General features: G+C 38.4%; 1 protein-coding gene across 1 annotated transcript in view; it reads left to right on the top strand.

The window, feature by feature from the left end:
- Positions 1-22,520, top strand: part of SEC31B (SEC31 homolog B, COPII coat complex component) — a 1,631,704-nt gene that overhangs the window by 1,141,609 nt on the left and 467,575 nt on the right. The window contains exon 18 of the mRNA XM_044055612.1: positions 20,266-20,444. Within this exon, the coding sequence (XP_043911547.1) occupies positions 20,266-20,444 (179 nt within the window). The remainder of the gene's footprint in view (positions 1-20,265; positions 20,445-22,520) is intronic.

Below are 22,520 nucleotides of genomic sequence, written 5' to 3'. Positions count from 1 at the left end.
GCCATTTGAGAAGCTGCTAAGGCTGCTGGGGCTTGCAGTTTGTCCAATGTCTTTTGCAGTTGCTGATACTGCAAAGACATAAGTTTATACAAATGTCTGATGTTGTTTTCTTCACCTACAGTCACCATATCTGAGTTAGCTGCTTCCAAGTGGACTATCTGAGGCGTAGTTGAGTTGTTGGAATCCATAATTGTGAAAGTACACTTTTCAAAAGTTGCAGTTCATTAAGGATAATTCCACTGTGTACTGGGTGATTCAGACAAATGCTCAGCACCAACCACAAATAAAAAAGAGCATGCATGAGTGTAAAATCCACTAGTAACACAAAAACACTCCTGTAACTGACTCAAGTACCCAGAAGCACAAACCAGGCCAAAAGTTCACTCAGCAATTTAATGGAAAACAAGTGCAGCAAAGTCTTAAAATTCCACCAAACAGTTGTTGTAGTGGTACATAAAATCAGTAAAGTAAAACCATCCGTTGCATAAATATCCAATGCAGAAATTAAGGTAAGCGCTTTCGTCTGATCTAGTCACAGACTTTTTCAAAACCATAGAAAAGTATTGCATCATGGTATAAATAGTAGCTTAATCAAAATCAATTAACATTTTAAAGAAACAGGTTAAAACTGGGACGTGAGAATTACACTTGCTAGTATATTTGTAAAGAAATGTGTGTTTTATGTATATTCTATACTTTCTAGCTAAATTGTTTTTCAAACCTTATAAAATACCTTTATAACTTAAGTGCCCTTTGTTTCAGTACAGGCACCAAAGATAAGTGGTCACTGATACCTGGTGGTTGGGTGGCATTTAGTGACAACTGCCACATCAATTCCCTTCTTGCTAATTCATTACACCAATCTCTTCCCCTCTCATTGTATCTGACTACTTCTAAAATGCCAAACATAGCCTGTAAAGTTGTCACATTTCAGTGCATGTCTGGGCAAAGCATTGTTGTGATTATGGGTTTCTATAGCATATGAGTGTTCATAAATCCTTTTTCTCAGGGGTCTTTCAGTTTTGCCTTCGTAAAACATATTACTGTTTCTTTAAAATGTTAATTGATTTTAATTAAGCTACTATTTATACCATGATGTAATGCTTTTCTATGGTTTTGAAAAAGTCTGTGACTAGATCAGACGAAAGTGCTTACCTTAATTTCTACATTGGATATTTATGCAATGTATGGTTTTACTTTACTGATTTTATGTACCACTACAACAACTGTTTGGTGGAATTTTAAGACTTTGCCGCACTTGTTTTCCATTAAATTGCTGAGTGAACATTTGGCCTGGTTTGTGTCCATAGTGCAATATGCAGACGACACCACCATTATAAGTGCACCCCCCCACCTTAAGCAAACTTCAAACAATAACACAACATAACTTTACTCTTGCTGAAGCATGGTTTACTAACATTAAAGTTATACTCAATCCCAAAAAAAAAAAAACTAATTCTCTTCAGCCCTGGTAGATCTCCTCCTCTGAAAAATGATTTCACCATAAACTCCAAGGACAATACCACAATCAACCTAACAACACACACAAAACTACTAGGTGTAGTAATCGATAACAATTTTAAATGTGATATACACATAGCCCAAACAATCAAAAAAGTAAACAAAAAATCTTGGTCCCCTGTACAGGACCAAGCAATTCATGACCAATTATACCAAAGTCACTTTTGCAAGAACTCACCTCTTATCCACCCTCCATTATGCCTCCCCAATCTTGACTAATCTTCGCCATACTGAACTTAAAAAAATGAAATCTTGCTATAACAAGATTGCCAAGTTTGCTTCGGATGCCTCTAATAGATCCCATCACTGTCTTTCCCTCAAACAACTCAACTGGCTTGCGATGCCCCAACTACTGCCTATTAATCAACTCTCTATAGCTCACAAACTGTACTACCTCCCAGACAAAACTCAAGCACTACAAGATCTAACACAGCCCTACACCACCACCTGAGCCTTAAGATCCACCAACCAAAATCTCATCAAACATAGAAATGAAGCTGGTAAATCTCTCTGCCTGCACGATAGCCAAAATCTGGAACTCACTCCCAAATCACATAATGTCTACAAGCTCTGCTTCGCAATTTAAAAAACTTCTCAAAACCCACTATTCCGACAAGTGGCTTTGCCCATTTGACTCCCAAGACTAATCCATTACATTGCAGTGTCGCAAGGATTCTGCTAAAGATCACCTGTTAGTCCTGCTAACCTCTTGAATACTTATTCTTACTTATCGTACAACCTGTCCTATGGAGTTCACAAAAAAAAAAAAGAAATTTGCTGAAATGGATTCTTATGTGTATGCAGAAATGTGAAATATATTCTTATATGTGTATTTGTATGTCTTAATGGTATGCTTATGTATTTGATGATATGTATTTGTACACTCATTCAACTCTTATGTACTATTGTTTTAAATTGGAGCTTTTCTCCCCGGGCCTCCGCTGAAAATGGACCTGTGTCCAGTCGGACTTTCCCGGTTATTAAATGTACAATAAAAAATAAAATAAAGTTTTAATCTATGGCTTTGGCACCAGTCATTTGTGTTAGACCGTGTTGCAGGATGCTAGTGCCAAGGCTAGGCTTAAAAAGGCCCTTGTGTTCGTTAGCCTAGTAAACACGCATGGACCTATAAGAGGAGAATTTATGATACTTCCCAGTTTGCAGTCTTCTTCAAACTTGGTGAGCCAGAGGCCTTTGACATTAGCCTTGAACTCTGAGAAGTAAATGTCAAATAGTCTGTTCAGCATGGAGTCCTGTGGTACTCCACTGGTGACCTGCTTGTTGATGGAGGTGGTATCACCAATCCTGAATTCTTGGGTCCTATCTGTGAGCCAGCGTTCAATCCAGTAAGTTGTATAGAGATTTATGCCTAGTTTTGTGAGTATGTGCACAACACCTGAGTGGGGTATTGTGTTGAATGCCTTAGCTCAGACTGTGTATGCATCATTTTCCCCACATCCATTGCCTTGGTTACCTTCTCAAAGAAGTCTACCAGGTTAGGTAGGTATGACCTTCCTTTGACAAAACCAGACTGGGATGTGACCAGTGTCTGTAAGTTGCCAATGTGTCAGTCATTTCCATGATAATTCATTGCATGGTTTTGCATATTAGACTAGTCAGACTAATGGGTCTGTACTTTAAGGGGTCAGTTGATGGTCTACCCTTGTGAAGCAGGATAGCTGTTGCCATCCTCCATTTGCCTGGTATGTTGCCTGTTTTGAGTCTAGTTGAAAAATGACTCAAGTGGTCCTAATTCATGTTTTAGGTTATTTAGGAGGCAACCTGGGATATTGCGGATGTGTATTTTTTTAGCCTTAGTGAGCGCTGCTATAACTTGCTCTCTGCAGATAGTTGGAAGGGTTATTCTGGTAAAGATTTCATAAGGGGTGGCAGCGGGGAGTGGGGGGTAAAGTTTGAGCTAAACTGGTTGGCCAGCAGATTCACTGATTCACTCTGCTCATTGAAGGTGGTACCATTTACTACTAGTTCTGCACACTCTTGTGTGTTACCTTTAAGGTTTTGGACATAGCTGTAGAAGGTCTTGTGGTCATCTTTAGCTTGAGAAGCTATCTTGACTTGATAATTGGCCTTGTTGGATTTAATTAGTCCTCTTAGTTTCTTGTTTAGTTTTATTAATGACCTGTTGTAATTGTGACAGTTGCTGTTTCGGACGTTGACCATGATTTTTTTTTCTGTTATATACCCTGTTAAGACTTGGATTCTACCAGTGTGGTTTATTTTTGTGCTGTGCTTTGTGCTTACTTCTGGTAGGCACAGCAGACACTGTAAAACCATTTACATGTTTGTACAGTGTTTCTGTGAATAATTCTGCATAGGCTGTTGTGAACTCTGTGTTGTGCAGGACGTTGTATTTTGACAAACTGTCACTTAATAGGATGTAGGTTGCTTTGTCTGGGCTTTGTTTTTTGGAGGTCCAGTACATGTAGGCTTCTGTGTGGTATTTGGTGTTACTTTTGGCATGTGCGTCAGAAGTTGTTGAGGATATAGGCATTGTTGTTTTCAGGCTTAGAAGTTCTTTGAGGTTTTGGGGAGATGGGCTTTTAGTGCCTCAGCATAAGATGGTATGTTCTTGACAACCCTGTCTGTATGTGAGATTTTTGCCTCCAAGGAAATTGTTTATGTACATCTCTTGCATATTGTGTTGATTTCCTTAAGAATTAAAAGGTTGTCAGTGAACATGAGACACTTGCAACATTGTTTGAGGATGCCCCTATCTAGCAAGCTTGTTCTGAGACATTTGGAGATTGCACAGCAATGTTTTCCAGACCTGTATTAGTGTGGACCATACTTCTCAACCTTTTAGTGCAAGAAATGTGGACAAAGCCTGAAATAATGGTGGGACAAAGGCCCAACCAAAAATAGGGACGAATTTTAAGTACTGCTCTTATAAATTTAGAAAGTTGCTAGAATAATAGCATTTAAGTTATAATGCATTTTCTGACGGATGCAAAGTCTGAAACTCATATGTATGTCAGCTCATCCCTAGAGAATTGCCCAAAATCCAGAAATTTTTTGAGGAACAGACCAAAAGTATGAGACAAAAATCTGGACATTTGAGAGATATGGTGTAGGCTACTAAGGTTTGAGGACTGGGTTTTACAGAGGTCTTCTAGAGTGGTCTGTAGGGTTAGGGACTAGAGTTGAATAGCGCTAGGATATGATATTAGTGCTATTTGGCACACAAGTTAGCTGCTCTGAGCTTGACTTTGTGCAGTGCATCACTAAACTGCAGGTTACAGTTCCAGTGTTACTTTTATAGGGGAATGTCTGTGTTTTCCAACTCGGATAGACCAGACCATCACCTACTGCCAGTAAATGAAATATCCCAGTCCTCTTAATGTAAAAGCAAAAAAACAAAAGATTGCTCGAGTGTGTATGCTACTGCAAAACAACTTTAACAAGCTAGCTAGACAAGGTGATTTTAAGTCAGTCAGACCAATATCAAGACAGATTTACTAAATGCAGTAATTTTAGCCTTAAATACAGATAAATGTACAAATGCAACAATAAATTATCTTTAAGTGCAGTCTGGATGGTATGTGATGCAAGGAAATCATTTGAGAGGCTCAGGCAAGTGCAACAATAGTTACTGAGCTCTGTGGGAATCAGACAGAAGCCTTTCAAAGACACCACATTTGTACAGGCACTTAAAGGAAACTGTAGAATCCCTTTAGCAGGGAGGAAAGTGCAGGAATGCAACAATTAAGTACCAACAAAAATACAAAGTAGCAACTTATACAGTAACATTGCCAGTAAAGCTTTTCAAAAGTGCATTTCTCAGAAATCAGCAAACAATACGATATTGGAGGTACTTGAGAAAATATTTTAAGTGACAAAATTGTAAGATAAAGAAGTTAAATGAAATGTAAAGCAATAAAATATATCTTTTAATTGCCAGGAATGGCAGTTGATTTATTCAGGACCCTTTCAGAGCGTGGCAAGGATCCTAAGCAGATGAGAGCTTTGTGAAAATTGCTATTTGTAGTAAAGAAGGTTTGCTAATGAACGATACTTGTTTGTTGAGTGGTTTTAATTATGATGAATCTATGCAAAACAGTGGTTGGGAAAAGTCCGCTTAGACAGTTGTCAGCAACAATCAAATATTTGGTAGTCAGATTACCATAAAGAGTGAAAGCCAGATACACTAGCTTTTAAAACAGCAGAAGCAAAAGAGCAGGAGACTTGGGGAAAAATTCAAGCTGATAAAAGAAGCCAGACAAATCAGACACTACAGCTGGTCATCCAAAGTATATCATGTCAACATGCGAGACAAAATGGCCAGGAATATGTTTTAGATCAGTGATGTATAGACTTAAACAAATACCAGGCTAACAATCAATCTGGAAAAAAAAAAAACAGATCTAAGAGCTTTTACAAATCAGCCAAGCTCCTACCAAGGCAGATTGTAAATGCTGTGGCTTCTACTTTTAACAGTACTGTCTCGGCTAAAGAACAAAACAGTTTACTTACAGAAAATTCAGCAACATATATTTATATCTATGTAACTATATAGATAGATACGCACTCATACATACATACACACACATCCACATAAAACAGCACACTGGTTGTTGTTGTGTCTTTCGGCTTTTTCCCAGTTAGGGGTCGCCACAGCGGAACTCCGGTTCGCTAATGATTGGCAGAAGATTTTTACGTGCCGAGTTGCCAGCCCTGATGCACAACCTTCAATGAAGGTATGCCCATTCACGCATGTCTCCACACAGAAGACGCTCAAGCTGAGAATCGAACAGTACAACGTCGTACTGTGAGGCAACAACACTACCGCAGCACCACCACAGCACACTGGTGTGATTAAAAAAAAAATGATTCCCTTATGCAGTTGGAAAAATGAGATAAACCAGTTTCACTTATACAACCTGTCAGTATCTGTCTTTTTTTAATCACACCAGATTGCTGGTTTATTTTTTTATGTGAAATACATTTTTCTGTGCACCTGGGATGTGATACTCCATGCAAAACTTTTGGATAAGGTGTGTGTGTGTGCGCATAGATAGATGTATAATATACATACACACACGTGTGTGTGTGTGTGTGTGTGTGTGTGTGTGTGTGTGTGTGTGTATATATATATATATATATATATATATATATATATATATATGTATATATATATAAAATGGTTCCACTTCTAACCATCGAAATTGCAAAACATCGAACTTCTGATTGTCGAGACCAGAACATCGAATGTTGAAACATCGAAGGTTACAAGTGTAACCAAAAAAAAAAAAAGAAAAATAAATTTTAACAATTGTATGCAGGGGGGCTTCTCCCCACCCCACCCCCCTACTTTAATATTCCAACTCTGAGACCGCACTATAGTGGAGTAAAGGGAAATATCCCGTTTAGCGCTATATGCAGAAGCATTAAACAGGAGATTTTCCGTATCCTATCTGTAGTGCCATCACATAGATGGCACGTAGACGCACACAGTATGCAGGGCACCTTGGTGCCCTGCAGAAACACAAACATTCTCCCACCTACACTTACCTTTTTCTTCCCCTTCAAACCTTCAAAGTTTTAAAATTTGATCTGATCTCGATGATCTGAACTTCGATGTTTTAAACGTTCAATGGTTTGAAGGGGAACCATATATATATATATATATTTATTGATTTTACATTTGTTGACCGGGATAGTCCAACTGGATTAATGTCCATTTTCAGTGGAGGCCCGGGGAGAAAAGCTCCAAGGTAAACAGATAAGTAATAACAAAGAAGGCATATTACCAAGGTAGACAGATAAGTAATAACAAAGAAGACATATTACAGATGAGATATTTACAAATGACATAAGCAGGCATGAAATAGACAATATTACAAGTTCCAGTTACCCCTGATAACAGTCAGGAGAAAAAAATAACAGTAATTTGATTAATAGAATATATATATTCAAGGTGAGAGTTAGCCAGGCTTGTTAAAGTGGCAAAGCCAGTTTAGTGCCAGATGTTGTTTGAGTTTAGCTTTGAATTGGGATAGGGAAGAGAGCAAAGTAATGTTAGCTGGAAGGAGGTTCCATGCTTTGCCTGCAGAGTTTGCATAGAGAGAGTCACCAGCTACATTGTTAATTTTAATTTTCTTAATTTGTAGTCTGAGGATCGGAGCAGTCTTGGATTGTTGTGAGGGTGATCATATTTTTAAGAGCTGGTGTGTTATCTGGATAATAGAGGATTTTATTAGCAATAATCAAAAGGCTATATTGGATTAGACTGGGAAGTTCTAGCCACCCAAACTGTTTAAGGTTGATGCAATGATGTGTTCTAAAAGGTAGGCCAGTGGCAAACCTGGCAATGTGGTTGTAACAGATTGAGGGTCTATTAAGTATTTTATTTAGATTAGAGAGAAGGGGGGATGCATATAAAAGTGTTGAAAGCAGGTGGGAGCGTGCTATGCAACCATAGCCAGAGGGGTTAGGAAGGCTTTTATTCTATGCAGTGACCCTAGTTTTTTATTGATGGTTTTGATCATTTGGTTTACATGAACGTCAAATTTTAGGTTATTATCAATTATTACTCCTAACAGTTTTGTAGAGGAATCGGGGGTGATTATTGTGCCATCTTTTGCATTTATGGTGAAGGTAAACAGTGTGGACCTTTGTGTTGAAGAGAATAACAGCATTTTAGTTTTTTTGGGATTTAGCAATAAATCGACATTCGGAGAGCCAGGTTTCTATAGTATTAAAGGTGGCTTGGGTAACAGACCTTAATTCTGAGGGAGATGTGGCTGAGCAAATCAGGGTGGAATACATTCGGGATGACTGTATATAGGTTGTTTATAAAGATGGAAAACAGTAGGGGTCCTAATATGGAGCCTTGTGGCGCTCCAAGCGTGTTAGGTCATAGGTTGGAGAGCTTGTTCTGCCAGAGGGCAGCATGCTGCCTCCCACTGAGGTAAGATTTAAACCATTGAATGGCACTGGTATTTAGACAAAGATTGCAGGGTGTGAATCAAAAGTTGGTGATCCACCATGTCAAATACTTTCGAAAGATCCAAGAAGAGGGATGAGGATATTTGATTATTGTTACGATTATTATTAATGGTATTGGTGAATGCTAGTAGGGCTGTGGTTGTGCTGTGGTATGGATGGAAGCCATGTTGGGTATCGGCCTTGAGGTGATTCTAATTTAAGTGGTGCATGAGTTGTTTGTGTATACATTTTTCCATAATCTTAGCTAGTGGCGAAAGTATAGCTATCAGTCTGTAATTGAAGAATTCAGTGGAGGAACCTCCTTTAAGTAGTGGGATTACATAGGATGTTTTCCAAATGGTGGGAATTTTTGCCTCTGTTATGGTGCAGTTAATTAGTATAGATACTGGATATAGGCTATGACATCAGCTGATTTTTGAAGGTACTCAGCAGGGAGTTGATCAGCTGAGAGTGTGGTGGGTTTTAATTTTTTGAGCAAGGTACGGACATTTGATGTGGACACTGGTTGGAAGCTGAAAGAGAGTAGGTTTATAGGGGTGGTACTGTCAGGGCCAGGGGAGCTGGGAGGTAGTTGGCTAGCTAGGGCTTGAATTGTCTCTCTAAAGGAATGGTTAAAACTGTCTGAGACAGCCTCAGGAGATTTATCAATGGTAGTGATGGGGATAGGGGTAGACATTTTTCCAAGATGGAGTAGATTAATCAGACTTGCCCAAATCTTCTGAGGATTGTTCTGGTTTGCTGTCTGTAAATTACAGTAGTATTGTTTTTTTGTCTTGTAGAATGGATTTTTTAGTCTCATTCCTAGCTTTCCTGTATTTAACATGATTGTAGGGGTCTTTAGTGGAGCGCCATAAAGCCCAGATTTTGTTTCTGCTGGAAATTTTTAGTCTAGATTCTTTAGACAGCCATGGGGCAGTTTTTGATTTGTTCGCTTAGAACGGGCAGGTACATGCAAGTCAAGGATATCAAGAAATCTATTGTTAAAATATGCACCTGCCTCTTCTAAGGGGAGTAAAGTTCCTGTTTGAATTTGACAGGGTCATAGTTTACTTTGTTTCTGACTTTCCTGAGTAAGGATTGATGAGGAATAATGACTTTTTGCTTAACTATATAAGTAAGAAGGTGATCACTCAGATCATCGGGGAAGGTACCAGCAGTGTATAGTTGGGGGTTATTATTTACAAGTACCCAGTCTAGTATGCTTTCTTTATGTTTGGGATTACCTAACCTGGTTGGGGTGGTTATGAGTTGAGTAAATGCATGCAGGTTGATGTGGGTGGAAGGGGATTCTGAGGAACAGGTGACCCAGTCTATGTTAAAGTCACCAAGTAATAGGGTTTCTTGAAGGTAATGACATGAAGTCCAGTGTAGGGTATCTTCGAGTGTGGCTATATTATTACCCGGGGGAATATACATACAGATAATATTGATGCATTTACTTTTGTTAATTTGCAATTTAGTGGCCAGGATTTTTGAGTTATTAATTTGAGGTGGTTAATTAACATCTATGGTCACAGTCAATGCAGATTTATAGAGTATAGCTACCCCACCCCCTTCCTGGAAGCACGGTCTAGCCTGTGAATGTTGTACCCAGGTGGTAACACTTCATCATCAGTTGTGGTAGGTTTTAACCAGGTCTCAGATAGACCGAGAATCTCAGGGGAGTGGACAGCCAGGAGTGCATGCAGTTCATGTACCTTGTTATTGATGCTTCTAATATTGAGATTTCAGGCCAGGAGAGAGTTGGTAGGTCTACTAATTGTAGTTTTGTGACTTAGGTGGCAGATAGAGGGGGGTATATATATCAGAGGTGGATGGGACAGGGTTGGGATGAATGTCACCACCAAGTATAAAACTAGGGCTATACTTAGTGATAAGTTTCAGGAGTTTGTTTAAAAGTTTGTAATATTGTTTGGCATAAGTTTCAGGAGTTTGTTTAAAAGTTTGTAATATTGTTTGGCTCTAGAGCTTGTGTGCCTGGGGTTTGCAGGCTGAAAGAGTGAGCAAGTCTTAGAGTTGGACCCATATTGATTAATATGACTAAACGTGGGCTGTTTTACGTCTGGTGTGATAGTATGGCCATTTGGGTACTGATAATCAGTAAGCATCTGGTTTTCATACAAGGTGATTACATAAGTAGCCAGCAGTATGAGTATTAGAGAATAGTGTAACATTATGAGAGAAGGAGTGTATTTAGAAGCAAAGATGGCAAATACAAAGACAATTACAGCATACAATAGTTCCATCAGAGTTTAAGTCTTGGCCTAAATAAAGTCCAAATCTTAGTTACAAATATATGCAGAGATAAGTCACAAAACAGTACAGTAAAAAGAAAAATATAAAGTCTTGGCATTACAATATACAAAAATATGTTACATTAAAAAGGAGAGTTTAGCTGTGGTAACAAAGGTATGCTTTACACAAAACATCAAGCAGTAAAGGGCAGTAGTAATTAAACAAGGTATTTGTCAACTGAATGACAAGACGTTTGAGTTTCAGAATTCATATCCTCCAGAAAACTCATGGCAACACAAAACCTTTTACTGTAGCAACTTTCCAACTTCATAAGAACAGATGGCAATTCTAATGCTGTATAAGGCAAAATAATTTTCCCTAGTAGCAAAGCATTCATAAAAATGCAAATTCCCTAAACCATAATAGCTGTATGTATATGTCTCATGAAAGGCAACCAGAAATAGTATTAGAAGGTGAACAATATAAAGTTATGAATCATGTCCCAAAAAGAATGATGCCATGACCATATTATAACAATAATGGGAAAAATCCTTGTGGTGTGAAAAGTGTCCAATGAATGTCCTGGAAATAAAGATGAAACCCAGACCGCTAGGCCTCAATGAAATATTACCAAGATATAACCAAATCAAGGCAAATGCAATCAGCCAAAATGACCAATGCTGGTTAATAACTATCATGGTGAAATTGCTGATTACACTAATAAATATCAGCCAATAATAGGGCATAGATAAGTTCTGAATATGAGAAACACAAAATGATATAGCATCCCACAATACCTGTTAATAATCCAAAACAACACAATAAATGTCCAGTGGTGATTTATGACTGTTTTTGCTTCAATTTATGGGTTGTACTAAAACATACCAGCCGATAGTAAGACATAGAAAAGTTCGATTGCCGAAGAAACCAAAAATTATTACCGTCTGACAGTACCTGTAAATAATCCGAAGGAACACAATTGGAAGTCGCCACTCAGTTACCGTAAGATAATACCATCAGCAACCCAAGCTGTAAAAAAATTCCACTGCAAAAAAAAAAAAAAAACTAACCAAAAAATGGCAGAAGTCACTGTATTCCAAACTTCAGAGACTATTAAAATAGAAAAATCCAATGGCCGACCTTAGTCGCTGCCGATGGTTCCGTTGTCTCCTCATAAATCTGCCCTTGAACTGAGGCCAAAGATGGAACTGTGTCTTCCAACCTTCAATCAGATCGACGTTCGTCGCTACCTGTGGAAAGTCATTCAATACTCCTTTGAAAGTTTAGCTTGTTAACATCTGCCCAGGAGCTTTTATCCAATGTACTTCCTACTTCTTAAAACTGTGCTTCTCGCTATTCTTTTCCACTAACACGCTAGCAAGCACAGCAGCGGCATCATCACTTGCTACCATGTCATTGTGGGTTATGCCCCTTAAGACACCTGGTTGTAAGCCCTTGGCCCTCGATTGTTCCACTGCAGCCTGTAGTCCACTGTACGAGCTCAAATCCTTTCATATATATATATATCAAATTGCTCCTCCACAATGATTCTCACAGTCACTGAAGGGGGGGTTTCAGGGAATGAGAGGCCTGGGTGCCATAGTCTTAGATGACCTGTGGTGATGTCCGTGTAGGAAAATGACTTGCTTTTCTTTTGCAGTTTATATTCCACTGACAGAAGACATTGCTTCTTGGTTGCTAATCTGCATCTCCTGTTCAGTTTCCTTGTTCTGGCATGTAATGCATCTGGAACTTCTTAGGCTTATAACCAACACATTTTGCAAATAATAAAATAGAACTCTTATTCACTTGTCCAAATATTCCTTCTACTTTATGGAAACCTTGAGAAGAAGTTGTCACTGTTGCATATGTCCTAAAAGTTCTAGGTCTAGACCCAGTCCAGTGAAATTTGTCTAAAACGGGGCTTGAGATGGTTTTAAAGCATTTAAATTATTGTCCTTTGCCATTAATTCATTTGTCTGTCCATCGTTCCCTTCTGCTGTAACATTAGCATCACATAAATGGCCCAAATGGATATCTGGTGCCAATTTTGAATCCTCTGCATTCTGTCGAGGTTTTGAATTACGAGCTTCTGAGGCTTTGTTGTTTTCAGGATTCTACTTAATGGGCTTGAAGTACTGAATTTCGATATTTCAGTATTTCAAGCTTCTAAAGTGAATCCTTGTGTATGTGTGTGTGTATATGTATGTATATATATATATATATATATATATATGTGTGTGTGTGTATATAACATACACACAAATTATATATATATATATATATATATATATATATATATATATATATATATATATTTTTTAAAGTTCCTCTGATCATCAACATAAGCTCTCACTTCCTTTCATTAATTTGTTACTTCTGATCCCTGCATCCTGGGAAACCAGGAGAAGGAAGTAATATCTGAAAGTCATGATCATCTTCAAATAAGCGTTCAGAGATTTTTTTATGTACTCCTGACCCCCCCTCGTTGCCTTCCTGGCCAAAAAGTACACTGGAGTGAATGCAGTGCTGGGTCCACTGTAATTATATGACTGTAGCTAAAGGAACTTGTGTAGGTCTTGGTGTGTTTGTTCCCTGTGAGTCTCAGTTGCAGGAGCTTGACCATTCCCCCAGATGGGGCCCCGTGGCATATCTCTACCTATACCCTTCTCCTGAGTTGAAGGTGCCATCAATCTACTGTTCATTCCCATCCCTCCCTAGTTGTAATTTGCAACCATTTCTGTTTCTTTTTAATGGTCAAAAACAGATTTAGATATTTCTGCAAGTCCCTTTAAATGGCTAACGGACTTTCCCATAGTATTGCTTTATAGTGCATGTGCAGTCACTTCAGTGCATACATGCTGCTTGCTTGTCTGTTTTGTTTGAGCCAGTCCTAGCTGCTGTTGTAGGAATTTGTCTTTTTGCACACGCTCTGTCATTACTAGCAGTACATACCATTAAATTTTACCTAATTAATTGATAATTATCATTGGAGTATGGTGAGCTCTGAGTTACACAGCCAGTCCCCTGGTTATGAACATCCGACATGCTGACATCCCATAGATATGAACAGGCTGCTGCAGTGTCAGAAAAACGGCAAAATAAATAAAAATTTAAAATGACAAATCTTACTGTTAATCATAGAAATAAGCTGTTCTTTCCTTTTTCTCTGTCTTCTCCATTTGTGAAGCTGCTTGCATGTCTTGTTAGAGCAGTTACTTCCTCCTTCATGGAGAACAAGTGATTTGATTTGTTAAGGGAGTCTCTGTTTTGATGATCTGATTGGCTGTTTTCTTCAGTACAGTTTTGAAGCAGTTACTGTACTGTTTTGTAGAATGGGCAAATGCCGTTGCAGCTCACTGGGGTTTAGGTGACAGTAGGAAGTCTGGCAGAGGTCTGGCAGAGGTCTGAAAGTGCAGGAAAGAGTGGAAAACATTTGAACATTCGTGGATGATGCCTGCAGTACAGAAATGTGAATTGAAGCTTAAAAAGAGGCAAGTTTAACATTTTTTAGAACATTCTACTGTACTATACTGTACTTAACTGCATTTTATCATTTTGTGTACTATTATTTGTGTAAAAAAAAAAAGGGGGGGGTCTGTAAAATACTGCTCTGAATCACCTGAATTGAAATATTAATTAGGTGTAGACAGTGGCAATACCAACCAATCAGACCTGAGAAGCGTTTGGCTGCAGACTCCAGTACTGTATGTGTATCCTGAGGAGCTCCACTTTAGTACTGTGCCATACTTCAGCCAGACACTTTTGTGAACTTCTGCCTTGGTGACGTCGCGACCCATGCCTCCAAAACTTAAATCCGATGCATGTGCTGGTGATGTATCAAAGAAAAGGAAAGCAATCACCCTGGAAAGTAAAGTGGACATAAAGAGATGCAAGAGAGGTGATGCACCATCTGCCTATGGAAAAGCATTAGGCTACAGCCAGTCAACAATCGGAACAATTTTAAAAGACAAAGAAAGAATACTGAATCATGTTAAAGGCCCATACCCTGATGAAAACTATGATTATTACAAAACAACGGAGTGGTTTGTTTAATTCTTGAGATAAAGGTTATTGCTAATTTGGTTCAATGATCAAAATCAGAGGAATTTTATTAGCCTTTCATTAGTGCAAGAAAAGGCTCAAAGGTTTTTCAGTGAATTAAAAACTGCTTGAGCAGCAAGTGCAGGTGGGTATGACAAAGATTTCTTTGGGAGTAGGGGATGGCTCCATCACTTTAAAATGAGGGCTAATTTACATAACATTAAAACTCAAGGTGAAGTGGCAAGCGCCGATGTAAGTGCTGCAAGAGATTTTCCTAAAATATTGGAAAACAGTTGTTGAAGAGGGAGGTTATTTGCCAGACCAAATATTTAATGTAGACAAGACTGGCTTATTTTGGAAGAAAATGACTGAAAGGACTTACATTTCAAAAGAAGAAAAAAGTGCAGTAGGGCATAAGGCAGCAAAAGTCAGGCTAACGTTATTGTTTGGGGGTATTGCTTCAGATGATTTTAAGTTGAAGCTCTTGCTTGTGTATCGCTTCTTAAGTCTGAAGGCACTACAGCATGTTATTAAGGCATCTCTTCCTGTTGTTTGGAAGGCAAATGCAAAGGCTTGGCTTACAATTGCCATCTTTGAAGATTGGTTCTTGAACCATTTTGTTCCTGCTGTTCAAAGGTATTGCCTGGCCAAAACATTCCTTTCAAAATTCTTCTTGTACATGACAGTGCACCTGGGCATCAAAACAGTTTAGATGATTTACACTTGAATGTAAAGGTTGTATTTTTAACCCCTCCCCCCAACACCACATTGCTACTTCAGCCAATGGATCAGGGAGTAATAGCCTCATTTGAGGCATATTATCTGCGCTGGACCTTCTCACAAGCAGTCAGGGCTATTCAAGATAATACAATGACCTTAAGTGAATTCTGGAAGAATTATAACATCTATGATGCCATAAAAAATTTTGCCGATTCTTAGAATGAAGTAAAGCAGTCCGATATGAAAGGAGTGTGGAACAAATTGTGCCCACAATTTGCGCCGGCTTTACAGACTTCTACAGATGATCACATTGCTGAAGCCATGCAAGCTGTGGTTGATATTGGTAATCAGCTGCAGTTAGACATCACTGACATGGATGTTATAGAGGTACTTGACTCCCATGGCAAAGAACTGACCAATGAAGACCTTATGGAACTGGAGCAGCAGACGATAGCATTTGAGGAAGAAAATAGGGACCTAGAAACTCCAAAATCAAAAAAGTTTTTGAATAAAGAGTTAGCTGAAGTCTTTTGTCAAGTTTACTGTACAGTTACTGAGGGCCTCAGCTGCTATAAGGACATTTATGATGAGAAAAAGAGAAGCTCTGTACAAACCTACTTTTATGCCTACTTCAAGATATTGACTCCAGCAGTAAACACCCTCTCTCCAGCAGCAGAATCAAACCCTGACTCTGCACCACCAGGCCCATTCTCTCCAACAACAAGTCATCCTTTTCTGCATCATCCAGTTAATAAACATCATAATAGTGAAAACCAAATCCCAGCAGCCAGCAGAAAAAAGTCTTGTAGAGAGAATTAAGAACTTGAAAATCCACAAAAGTTAAAAAATACAATTTATTCTGACAGAAAATACGTAAGCACTTTCATGGTTCTAAGATGACCGCTTCATCAGATAGTTGCATTGTTTCAAACAAAGCCCTTTTGAATTCTACACAGTACATCACATGACCTTCAGTGTGCTTGCACCTTAAAGGGATATGTCCCTTAGCATATCAGTCATGATGTTAAAACAGTATTTAGTATTATATAAAAAACATTTCTTAATAAACACATCATTCCTATAAAAATGACTCAAATAGTGAAATTAATACATTAATACTAACTATAATAAATATGATGTAATAAAAAATTAAATCAAAATAAACTGCCTCCAAATAAACATATTAGCAGCAGCCTGTGATGTTCATAAAGCAACATCTACAGTTGCAGTAATTCCATAATTAAGATATATATACTTAGGGTATATCAAAGTGCTGCACCACTTAGTTATACACCACTTATTGATACAATATATAGAACATATATTTAAAAAATTTAAAAAACATATATTTAGTGGACCCCTAGTACCTCAGTCTCCGTGCCTTCAGCATGGGTTTAAGGGGTACATTATCATCGAGACCCATAGCTAGATGGGCACCCAACCTTAAAATCCACTCTAATTCAGCCACCTCAGTACGGTTTGTTATATCACCACCACGCATATCATCATGTATAACCTGTAAGACTTGAAACAAAAAAGTGTGATTTTCATCTGTCTGTAAAGTGTGTTTGGCCAAAGCACTATATTCATAGCCTTTACGAGTGCAATAAGTATGATCTCTAATCCTTTCTTTGAGACTTCTGTTAGTTTTCCCTACGTAAAATTTAAAACACTTACAACAGTGAGCCAAACAAACAACATTCCTGGTGGAGCAACTGGCACTAGCCCTAATGCTCCATAGGTGACATGTTTCAGGGTGCCGAAAATATCTGGATTCATCAATAAATTGACAAAACTTACAATGATTACACTTTGTTGTACCACTGGTTGCAAAATAGATGGAACCTTTACCCTCTGATGACACAATCTTTGTTTTAAATTCTTCATATTGCTGTTCACAAATCTTGGACTGCTTTCCAAAAATTCTGAGAACCTAGTGTCCGTCTCCAAAATATGCCAATTGTTGATAACATTTCTCATATCATTCACCCCTTTAGCATATGGTAGCACTATGGGTAGACACATATGTCTTTGATCCACATGTTTTTTGTTTATGTAAATATTTTCTGAAAAATAGGCTCCACCTTGCCCCTCCCTTTCACTGCGAACCTTGCGACAGGCCGCTTCTAGTTGTTCTTCTTTATAGCCCCTAGAAATAAATTCAGCTTTAAGCTCATATAAACCCCTATCCAAGTTATGGTCTTTACCTGTCAACCTTGATGTTCTAAGTGTTGTCCAGTGACTATGTTACCAAAAATATGTTTGGGATGCATACTATCCCTATGTAAGTAAGATGGTCTATAATATTTCTTTCTGTGCATGCTGGTACTAATACTTCCTTCAACCTTCCTGATGTGTACATCCAAATAACTGATTTCTAGTGGGGAACATGTCATGGAAAATTTCAAAAATGTACTGCTGTTATTGAAATGACAAACAGCATCCTCAAGGCTTTTCTTGTCACCCTTCCATGCAATAAACAAGTCATCGACAAGACGTCGATATATGATGATATTTTCATTCCATTTCCCAATCGCATTCAAATGTTCCCATTCAGACATGACCAGGTTCGCATATGCCTATATTGCTATGTAAGTCGTAAGGGATGTTTTGCCATGTGATTTGCTGAGGAATTATTTATTTTACCAGAATGGACTATACTGAATGTTGTGGCCTGATGTTTGAAGTCAGTGTGTACCCTTGTGCCAGTTGTTTGCATATCTCAGCTCCTCATGGAGTATCTTCCTGTTGGTCAGTGGTTGAATAACCACCTCCTGGTTTTCAATCAACAGTGACTTTTTTTTAACCAGTGACATGGAGCATTGACTTGTAGATCAGAGAAAAATGCCAGACAGGAGAAGAACCCCCCCCCCCCCCAAGTATCAAGTCAGTGCTGTAAGCCTGTGTTGCTCTTCTTCTTTTTCAATGTATTTCATCCCTATACACTACAAAAGTGAAGCTCAGATTTCAAAACTACTGTTTTCAAACATCTCTCTGCTATTCCTGAAGTCTAGCCCACCATTCTTGATGTGTTATTTTAATCAAACCACATAAACATGCATATTGCAAGAATTAGATTTAAAGAAATGTCTGGAAAGGTAACAAAAATGGAAGACTGCAGCTGTTCAGTAAACATATGAGAAAAGAGTAACATATCAGTCTTGAAAATGTCTGAAGTAAAAGAATTTGTTAACATTTGTTGCTGAATTACATTGCAGCAAACTTGTTTTAAATTTAATTTGTTTTATTTCTGAATTAATAATAAAATATTCCTCAATGTGTATGCAAAATAAATTAAGTACCTCAGTAATGTACAGCCTTCTGTAACATGGTGTGAGGTGCATCATCCTTAACCCAGGTAGTGCTTGTGTTTGCAGTTAAGTAATATACGAGTATGCTAAATTAACACCCCAAGTGCAGTTATCTGTGAGTATTTGTGTGTGTGATGCCTGCAGGATTTAGAACACGCATCTTTGACTGGAATGCAGTGTTTATTCAGCTCATATGTTCTCTATGAACAACATCCAGAATCACAAACGGTTTGGGTGGCGTAACTCACTCCATCACCTTGAAATGCTGTCCTAGAAAATAGATTTACAACAGTCACCTAACATCCTAGAAGAACCTGCTGTCAAAATAGAGGATAAACACCTTTACACTGTTGGCTGATAATGAAAAATTGAATCTGCTTAAGAATTGAGGCTGAGACAGTGATCCTGTTATATGCACCACTGCCCCCCCCCCCCCCCCCCAGGGGTGACGGCAAGAAAAATGCCTGTCAGTATTAGAATGCACCACTATGGTTGCACACTGTCAAAGCCCTGATCAAAAAGCTTGGATTGCCGTTCAAAACAGCATTGGCAGACTGCACAGCTGCTATGTAAATATGGAGGATAAAGAGGCTACAGCCCTTTTCCTCATGCCATAACTATAACAAACTACTGTTGCAGGAGAATGACAACAAAGCTTGACATCCTGTCCAACAGTTTTCTAAAATGTCAAGTTGGGGTTGTGCTCAGCTGGACAAACTACAACAATCTGCATGAGATGGGGTCATTTAAACAAAGACTTATCACTTCTGGTGTTATTAATCATCTGCACTAGAGAAAAAAAATCCTCTTCAAATGTGTTATTGTAGTCCCAGGCAAATGAACTCTGGAGTATGTAATAAAATGATTTATGTTCCTTAGAGCATTTACCAATCACTTTTCTGCTGTCCTGGTTGTCATCACTTCTTGTGTGTCTGATTCATATTTTTGCATTTTTGAACACAGTTGCCCACTCCTGCCTTTCATTCTAAAATAAGTTATGTAGCAAGAGGTAAACCTTGTATTGTAGTGCATGCTTGGCTTTCTGCTTCCTTCAAAGAACTTTTAAACCCCTCAGTACAGGCGCAAACTGTATTCATTTAATAAAGTGCTCTAAAGTATACAGAAATTGCTTTCAGAAATGGGCTCAGTACATGTAGGGAAGCCAGCCACCTAATGTACATTATCTTTGATGTCTTACTGAGCTTTCCTGACCTTTTCCCCTCCTTTGGTTAAAATAACTATGGTCCTCCTCTAGCAAGAAATAAATCATCAGTTTAAATAAGATTAAAAAATGTGACAAACGAACAGTCTGTCAGCAGTGTTTTGATATGTACAGTTGCTTTAACTTTCATTTATGTGTATAATTGCTGTTACTTTCAAACAACTGGTACCACTTTGATAATTGGAAACTATCAGCTTGTTATGTACAAGATGAAGCCTTTTGCCTTTATTTGTTTTCTGTTTCTAGATGTGGAAGGTTTGATCAGCCAAGCCTTGCTAACTGGGGACTTCCAGTGTGCAGTGGACCTTTGCCTGAATGATGGTCGCTTTGCTGAGGCTATTATCTTGGCTGTTGCTGGAGGGGAGGAACTACTGAAGAAGACCCAGAAGCGATACTTTGAAAGGCAGTGCAGCAAGTTATCACCGGTAAACCTAAACTGTAGTGGTGATAATCATATTGCATAGTGAGCCTCCCAGAATGATTTCATCTGCTCCCCCCTCCCTCTTACACTGATGGAGCTAAACATGTGCATGTATTCATCAGTATCACATAACCATAATTTTGATATTGACCAGTATTTAGAGCAGAGAATGAAATGTGTGCAGGCGTTCATTACTCTGTCATGCCCAGGGTACTACTGTACTTCTGAGCATACCTTTCAAATGTCCAGCATTTTGCAAAATGTCCTGATTTCTGCCTCATATTTTTTGGTCTTTTCTTCATAAAAATGTGTGATTTTCTGGCAAATCATTGAAGGCTGAAGTTATTGAATAGTGGCAGACATTTGAGTTTCAGACTTGATATCTTTCAGAAAATGTATGCTAATGCAAAACCTCTTATTCTAGAAGTTGTTTCTAAGAGCGACATTTAAAATTTGTCCCTTATTTTGGACCCTCTCCCCATTATTTTTAACATCCAGAATTTTTGAGCTAAGAAGTTGAGAGGTATAATTCTTAGTCTTTTGAATCTTAGGCTGATGTGATTAATAGGCGCTTGAAGCAGATATCAGCTGAGTTGTATTGCAAAGGTCTGGATAGCAAGTAGCTTACTTTTTAGTACAGCAGCTGGAAAGTATAACTGGCTGTTACAGGTGGGAACTTTTTTTCTAGCTTACGTACTTGTATTTTCTTAACAAGTAGTCATTGATATTGTGTGCAAAGTTAGACCAGCTTAGAAACAGCATATTGTTATACCTCCAAACAGAACTGCCGTTTCTATCCCTTTCTGCTGTTGGAGTGACTCACTGAGGTTTTATACCATTCTGATTGTAACATCAAATTTGCAGTTGGTGTTTTGTCTGCTTTACGCTAAACAGCATCATGCATACACTGAAATCAAACTGCCAATAAGATAGTGGAAATTGTTCCTGTTGGTGAAAATGGATTGCCGTTAGGAAAAGTGACCATAGTGTGCACTCTTTTTTTGGTCCCTTCAGACCTCATCTTACTGGCCTGGCCCCCAGTGCCCCATGGCCATGCTGGGTCTACCAACCATCCTCCTACCCCCCTTGGATGACTCCACTATTGCTGTGGCCAGTTGTGGATCCTAAAGGAGTTTTGGTGCTTTGGCCATCGGTGCTTTCAACTGAGTTTTTTTCTTTTATATATTCTACCCACTTCCTTTCTTCATCCCCCATGCTTATCGATTACGCCTGAGGGTAACTCCCCTCCTTGGACCACACCACACCTTCCTTTAGAGAACATCATCAAGTGCTCTCTTACCCAGGAGAGGCATGCCCATCCCTCCCTGCTGCTTTAGCTGCCTGACTCACTAACTGAACTCAGATTGCTTGTGCTGTAGTCAGGGCTTTATCTCTCTACACCACTAGAGCAGCATATGGTATGCAATATTTAGACAAAATATTCACACTTAATAATGACTTGTGTTGTTTCATTAACATATTCTGTAAACCTATAGCAAAATATTTAAATCAAGATTAACACATGTAGTTACAGTTCTTAATAATTTTGGTTGTTGGTTCTAGACTGTAAGAGCAACAGTGGAGTTACTGTTGCTTGTTTATCCATTTAAATCCTATTTATATACTTTGCCCAGGTTATGGCCAAAAACTTCTCTCTTAGGAAATACTTACAGTGCTGCTTTTCATAATTTCACAATAAATAATCATACTGTTGTGTGGAATGCATCAAAAATTTTAGAATAAAATTATTTGCTTAAGCCACAGAGTGAACTGGTAAGTAAAACACAAACTACTCCAGTGCAATAGATTGCAGAAATGTACTGCCAATCCAACCAGCACCACACTCTTTGGGTATCACTAGGCATTTGCCATAAGAATCATGTTGCACATTTTTTTTTAATTTGAAACATGTTGCACAGCCAAAGAGCATCAGATATCAGACTTCTAAAATGCATAATTGCAATTAGTGTGTTTGGGCTGACAAAGAAGATAACTTTGTTGGGATAATAAGGTAGTTAGATTACTGTTAGGTGAAATAGTTGAATGTAGTGATTCTAGTGTATGTGCTGCATCTTTAACT

The sequence above is a fragment of the Protopterus annectens genome, chromosome 14.part0, assembly GCF_019279795.1.
Source record: "Protopterus annectens isolate FY-2018-M chromosome 14.part0, PAN1.0, whole genome shotgun sequence".
Taxonomy (NCBI): domain Eukaryota; kingdom Metazoa; phylum Chordata; order Ceratodontiformes; family Protopteridae; genus Protopterus; species Protopterus annectens.
Note: the sequence above shows the minus strand (reverse complement) of the source record. Positions and strands in the feature narration are given on the sequence as shown.